The 7507-nt window shown below is 45.7% G+C and overlaps 1 protein-coding gene across 1 annotated transcript in view; it reads right to left on the reverse strand.

Annotated features, from left to right (window-relative positions):
• TTC9 (tetratricopeptide repeat domain 9) overlaps window positions 1-6908 on the reverse strand; it is a 77588-nt gene extending 70680 nt beyond the window's left edge. The window contains exon 1 of the mRNA XM_006865569.1: window positions 6358-6908. Coding sequence (XP_006865631.1) covers window positions 6358-6763 — 406 coding nt within the window. The 5' untranslated portion in view covers window positions 6764-6908. The remainder of the gene's footprint in view (window positions 1-6357) is intronic.
• Window positions 6909-7507: the final 599 nt, after the last annotated feature.

Here is a 7507-nt window from a genome sequence, read left to right on the forward strand (position 1 = left end):
TAGGCAAATCTGCTGCACAACACTTTTTAAAGTGTTGAAGAGCAAAGATGTCAGCTTGAGGACTAAGGTGCACCTAACCTAAGCCATGGTATTTTCAATAACCTCATATGCATGTGAAAACTGGACAGTGAATAAGGAAGACCATAGAAAAACTGATGCTTTTGAGTTATGGTGTTGGAGGAGAATATTGGAAGGGCCATGGACTGCCAAAAGAACCAATAGATCCGTTTTGGAAGAAGCGCAGCCAAAGTGCTCCTTAGAGGCTAAGATGGCCAAACTTCATCTCTCATAATTTGGACATAGTGTCAGGAGGGACCAGTCACTGGAGAAGGATATCATGTTTGGTAAGATGGTGGGTCAGAGAAAAAGAGGAAGACCCCCAATGAGATGGATTGTCCAGTGGCAGCATCGATGGACTCAAGCATGACAACAGTAGTGAGGTTGGCCCAGTATCGGGCAGTGTTTCATTATGCTGTGCATAAGGTCACTATGGGTTGATATCGACTCGATGGCACCTAACAACAACAACTCTTGTCCATGCGTAAGCTTGTGATTGTTGTTCTGTAGTTGGTACCAGACCGCACTAATTATCTGGGTGAAAAATGGAAAACTTTGTTCCAGGCATGGACATCTGACTTCCCCAAAGTCAAATACCTACGCATTAGGAATCATCTTGCAGAATTGTTGAACTATTTGGTTTTCATCCTAGTTATGGGGAGAAGGCACAGTCTGGTGGTAAAAGAGAACTGGAAGGAGGGAACTGGCCTTTAGTCACCCTTTAGGTCTGGAGCTAAACTCACTCCTGTGGCTTAATTTATAGCCAAGCAATAGATAGGTATATAGAAAGGTCAATAAGATGAGTGAAGTATACACACCATAGAATGATGAACCGTTTGAGATTAAAAAAAAAAAAAAGGTAGCATATACCCAAGGACAAAATTCAGAAGGGCTTGGAAAGAAGGAGGAATGGAAACAGGAGTCACATGGAGGAAGTGGGATCAGTGATGTTACATTGAAGGGATTCAATCATTGAGATGAACACAAGTGTATGATTTGCTGAATGTAAAACTATTCTGGAAAGAGTGGCTTTGGATTCTTCTACATCTTGGCATTCTTGTCTGCTTTGCGACTGAGTCCTTTGCCTTAGCTGGGACACTCCTATGTAGTCTGGCTGTAAGGACTCTGAATTCAAGATGTTATTTAAAGAGTTTCTGACTAAAACACAACTCAGAAGTAGACTAAAGAACTTTAGAATCCATTGCAGAAACTTAGCCCAAAGTCTATACTCGCTCAGAATGTTCTTCCCAGTACCTTCCTAGAAAATCTTCTGTAAGTTTCAGTTCTGATATGTTTCCATGAAAGTTCTTAGAAGCTGCATTTACAGGGTTCTTAAGATCTATTAGTCAAAGTGCTACCCAAGGAATAGGCTCAAATCCACAAAGATTTGGACACTCAAGTTTTCTAGTCCAGATGGCTGAATTTTGGCTGAGCATCTTAGCTTTAGGTCCCTTGTTTCTCCCCATTATCTGACCAATTCTTATCCCCACATCCCTTCTTCTGAATATTAGTTTACTGTTCGATTTTTAGCACTGGACATTCTTTTCAATTACTCAGTTATTTTATTTGTAATTCATCCATCTTCATGCTGGGTTCTCTGTCTCTATACCAATTTATGTTGAGTCATTTTTGTTCTTGAATCCTGGGGTAGTGCTATAGGATAAGCACTGGACTACTAATCACAGTTTTGGAGCCTCAAACCCAAATACCTTATATAGTAGTAGTTGTTGTTGTTTTTAGGTGCCATTGAGTCAGTACCGACTCATAGCAACCCTACACACAGAACAGAATGAAACACTGCCTGGTCCTGGGTCAACTTCACAATCATTGCTACATCTGAGCCCATTGCTGCTGCCAACTGTGCTAATCCATCTCATTGGGAGTCTTCATCTTTTTCTCTGACTATCCACTTTACCAAACATGATATCCTTCTCCAGGGACTGGTCCCTGCTGATAATATGTCTGAAGTATGAGAGACAAAGTCTGGCCATCCTGGCTTCCAAAGAGTACTCTGGCTGTACTTCTTCCAACACAGATCTGTTTGTTTTTTTGACAGTCCATGGTACTTTCAATGATCTCTTCCAATACCATAACTCAAATGCTTCGATCCTTCCACAGTCTTCTTTATTCACTGTCCAACTTTCACAATCATATGAGGTTTTTGAAAATACCATGGCTTGGGTCAGGTGCACCTTAGTCCTCAAACTGACATCTTTGCTCTTCAACACTTTAAAGAGGTCTTATGCAGCATATTTATCTAATGTAACAGATCATTTGATTTCTTGACTGCTGCTTCCATGAGTGTTGATAGTTAATCTGAGCAAAGTGAAGTCTTTGACAACTTCAATTTTTTCTCCATTTAGCTTAATGTTGTTTATTGGTCCAGTGCTGAGGATTTCTGTTTTCTTTACATTGAGGTGTAAACCATACTGAAGACTGTGCTCTTTGATCTTCATCAGGTCCCTATCAATCAGAAGGAACTCTAAACCAAAATAGAGACAAGCATAGACACTTTGCAAATTGCCTGTGCATCTCTGATATGGTCCCAAGTCACCTAAATGGATTTTTTGACTAACATATCTTAGTACATTCTAGCTACCCTGTTGCTATTCTCTTTGCATGCACAGTGCAAGGGTCCACTGAACTTAGGTTTCCTCCAGAAGCTTCACAACAGCCTTTTGTTTGGATTATACATCTTAACAACACAGCCTACTTCTGGACTAGTCCAACTTTCATTCGAAACTCCAAGCCTCTCCCTCTATACAGAGCTCTGTGTATAAGGAGGTATAATCTTTCAGAGAATTTCTTTAGATTGCTCATGCCTGGAACCCACACATGGAAGGGTCGGCATCTGCTTGGGAATTGTTAGTCTCCCTCCTTTAAGCAGGGGGAATTGTTATCTCATTGGTCACTCAGCACTGTAGGGATTCAGAGCCAACCTCAGAGTAGGTTCGGGGTGACAGAGGCCAAGATGCTGTGTTTGTGCATCAAGATGTGATGATTATATATATATATGTATATATATATATATTCAAGTTGTAATGAAGACTCAAAAAGACTAAGTTACCATAATAAATGATTAATAATAATTAGTTGCTAGGGATGGGCAACCTAGGCATTGGTTACCTAAAATGAGGGGGCGATAAAGGCACGAAGTGACTGGCTTACAAATTTTCAAGAGGGAGTTTAGTTTAAGAGTGTGTGGGGGAAGGTAGAGTCCCCACTGAATAGTGTGCATCCTGTCTAGACAGGTCTGGTGAAAAGAGATGGGGATAAGATTCTTATGATTCAATAATGAGTAATTATTACCATGACTAATTGCAACAGTCACCACTGTAAAGGTAGAAATGTTGTAACAAAAATGGGGGAGCAGTTAATCTTACAGACCCAAAACAGAGGACCCTAGGACCATCAAGGGAGAAGAGCATGAGCAGAATGTGGGACCCTATCCAGAGAAGTAGCGACACCAGAGATGGAGGCAGAGATGAGGACATGGAGAGAGGGAACAGCTGAGGACTCTAGATTCATGGAAAGAGAGGGACTGAGAGATAGTTGCCATGAGGCAGACTTGCAAAATGTGCCCTTTGGTTGTTTACATTATTATATATTCCTGAGTGTTTTTGTGTACATCCCCCACAAACAAACAAAAACAAACAGAGGGAATGGAAGCAAATACTGTTGATGATGCACAGAGGCGACTGTAATCATTTCAATGAAATGATGATGTAAAGCCGATGTTCTCCCATGTAAACAATTACTCAGTTCACAATTAAAAACTAAAAAAAAATATATTTAAAGAGCAGAATTTTTAAAATTGAAAAAAAAAAAAATTAGTTGCAACACTGGAGGAGAGGATAGCAGAGGGAGAAAATCTGCTGTTGTTATTTCTTTTCCAAAGTGTGTGTGATGAGGAGGGTAGAGGTGGAAGTGGAGGAAAAGTTCAGATCTCAGCTCCTCCCTGACTGAACTGGACAGACCAAGGACACGTCTTTAGTTTTAGGTTGGAAATGTAGCCACTTCTGGGGTGGAAGACAGGCAGTGCTAGTTACTGACAAGCAGTCAAAAGCATTGGGTGAGGGGTAGTCCTAGATGCCCGTTGAGAACACTGAATTTAAGATTCCATTAGGACTCAGCAATCACCGCATTAGTGATCCATAATGCCTCTTCCTCAACATATAACCACTGAGCCCTTTAACTATTCATAGGGCAATAGCCTGCCAGAGACTTACAGGAAGAGAAGGGAATCAAGCAGAATATCATGATGGATTGTAATAGCCTATCTTTGCATTACTACTACTTTATCTGCAGCTGCTATTACTAGTACTGCTACCAGTGCCACATTTCTGTAACTGTGGATACTACCACCACTAACTACTATCAATCCTTTAAATTTGTATACTGTTTCACAATTTACAAAGTGTCGCCTTGGCCTGAGTTTCACCTGATTAAAGATGACACTAGACATGCTATAATTGGAAAGACAGAGAAGGGCTGGCTCCAGAAACCTCAAAGGAAACAGAGTGGGTCTGCACTTAGAGCAGAGTAGAAGTGTGGCTGTTTACTTTCAGGTGCTAACTGCAAGGTCAGAAGTTTGAAACTACCAGCTGCTCAGCTGGACAAAGATGAGGTTTTATACTCCCAAAAAGATTTGCAGCCTCAGAAACCCTATACAGGCTGACTCCACAACGCATGACCACTGCTTTGGTCCCAGACACAGCCACCATTTCCAGCCACACCCAGTCACAGTTCCAACCTTTTCCTTTCATAGCTACTTTTAGCAAAAGGGTTAAATGGCCTTTTTTCATTTGGTCAAAAGAGCTTGACTGTGCCATAATCCCACCAGTTATGTTGGAACAAGTGGAGAGAATATTGTTCTAATACAAAGTCATTGCTTCTGTCAACGCTTTCCTCCTTGCCACCAAAAGACTCTGGAAAGACCAACATTCTTTCTTCTTCTTTGTTGTTGTTGTTAAGTGCTGTTGAGTCGGTTATGACCTATAGGATCCAGCATAAGGTTTCTGAAGAGCAGCTGCTAAGACTGAACCACCAACCTTGTGGTTCAAGAGGTTCAAAATGATTTTGCGGTCCAGGGCATTAACCCATAGCGTCACTTACACTTTCCTGTACCTAATTTTTTAGAAATGTCCGACTTTGACCCTAATCCCCAAAGTAAACGCTTTGTACACTTTCTTATCCCAATCAGTGCCTTTGAGTGAGTTCCGACCCATAGTGGCCCCGTATCTAGGGTTTCCCAGGAGTGGCTGGTGAGACTGAACCACCTACCTTGTGGTTCAAACAGGCTGTGCAGTCCAGCACATTAACCACAGCACCACACCAGGACTCCATTCCAATAATATTGTTGTTGTTAAGTGCCCTCGAGTCGGTATCGACTCATAGCCACCCTATATAGGTTTTCCTAAGAACGGCTGGTGAGCTTGAACCCCAGACCTTGTGGTTCAAAGCAACCTTGCAGTTCAGCCCATGAACACACAGCGCCACACCAGGACTTCATCCCAATTATAGGGTTCCCCTTTCCTCATCCCTAGCTGCCAGATACACCAGGTGAGAATGGAGCAGAGACGAGACACAGATCTTTCCCTTAAATAGCAAAAGCAGACAGCACAGTTCAAGCCCATTCCAGAACTAGCTTCCCTTTGGGCTCTCGGTCCTCATCTGGCAACAGGAAGCTCAGCAGAGTTCAGAGAGAAGTGGCATTTTGGAACACATTTTGCATGGATATACATGGTTATGGCATCATGGCTAGCTGCCCTTTGCTACTGGAGCTAAAGGAACATGGGGAAGGGCTTTACCATCGGGGTGAAGTCAGTTGGGTGACGGGGCGGGTGGATGGTGAGAACCAGCTCTAGTGCCTATGATACCTGAGACCAAGCAGGTGCGTGTGCTGCTCTTACAGGAAAACGCAGGTCATTGGGGTGGAAGTGGTGACTCATCTGGAGCACTACTTTCCGTATTTGGAAGCATGTCCTCTGGTGAGTAGTAGCAGTAGTAGCCGCCGCCAAGCAACTGGGTCCTTGTCTATCAGTCCTGTTATTTATAGGTGAGATTTACGATGTATGCGGGAAGGGACTGGGAATGCATCATCCTGTAAATCATACTTTTCCCAAAGCGCCCCCTCCTGGCTTCTCCTCTCCAGAGCAGGCACAGGATTAGCTCGGAGTCTGCACCACAGGCACACCGCAGTGGTCGCCAGTGGTGGGGAGACTGTGGGGCCAGGGGTGGGGGGTTGAGGTAAGGATGGCAGGGGAGGAGGAGCCGGGGACAAGGTATGGCGCTGCTCACCTGCCAGGCTGTTGTAGCAGTCGATCTCTATGGCTTCTACCGTCTTGCTCTGCTCCTCCGAGAGGCGGCCGGGTTGGGGGGGCCCAGCCAGGGAGGCCGCACACGAGTCTAGTTCCTGATCCCCAGGGGGCGGCGGCAGTCCCTTCAGTTCCAGCAACGCGCGGTGGTATTTGCCGATGGCTTCGCGGAATTTCTTGTCCTTGTAGCACTGCGTCCCTTGGCTCTTGAACTCGTGGGCGCGCCGGATGAGCTCGGCGGGCTCGGCCACCGCCCCAGCCTGGCCGGGCGCTGGGGCCCCGCCACCGCCACCTAGGACGTTCAACGGCTGCGGCGGTTGCAGTCCCTCGCCCACAGCGAGAGGACAAGGGTTCCCCTTAGCCTCGGTCACCGCGCTTTTTCTTTCCATTCGTCGGCCGCCCAGGCGCCCTGCGCGCTTAGCTATCCGCCGCCGTCTCGCCCTCCGGGTTTAAAAGCGGCGGGCGCCGGCCGGGTCTCTCGCAGGATCCGCTGCGTCGGTGACACCCTGCGGCCGTAGGTCGCCCAGCACTCCCATTCTTCTTACCAGCTGTTGAAGGCTGTTCTGTCCTCTTCTTCCCCTGATTGCCTTCCCTTCTTTTCTCTCTCCCTCCCCCACTCCCGAGCCGCCGACCGACCTCCTCCTCCGCCCGCTCCCCTCCCGCAATCTGCGGGCGGCGATGATGTGGCCCTCACGCACTCGGGGCTTACAGTCTAGGAGGACAAGGGGCCCAATTGGGGTGACTATTGTTGACCCGGAAGGAGCTTGACTTGCTCCAAGGAGAAGATGAATGGCAAAGATGACTACACTCTCCCATTCAATCTTGTGCTCCTAGACGCGCCTAGTCTGAAAGGAGCTCGCCAATGTGTGTGTGTGTGTAGGGGGCGGGAGGGGGGGGCTCGCCAATGAAATGCATGCAGACTTACTGCCAATAGATTTCTTAAAAACTGAAAAGAAAAGTGCGGCGGGGAGCAAGTGACAAGCAGTACTCTATAGCTTCCTATTCTTTTCAAAATGACTGCTATTTTAAGAGACAGCGTCCCCTTTTATGGACTCAAGTTGTCGTGAAATGTGTGTGTGTGTGTGTGTGTGTGTGTGTGTGTGTGGTCTCCAGGGAATCCAGAACACGCTGTG

The sequence above is a fragment of the Chrysochloris asiatica genome, unplaced genomic scaffold (genome assembly GCF_000296735.1).
Source record: "Chrysochloris asiatica unplaced genomic scaffold, ChrAsi1.0 scaffold00079, whole genome shotgun sequence".
Lineage (NCBI taxonomy): Eukaryota > Metazoa > Chordata > Mammalia > Afrosoricida > Chrysochloridae > Chrysochloris > Chrysochloris asiatica.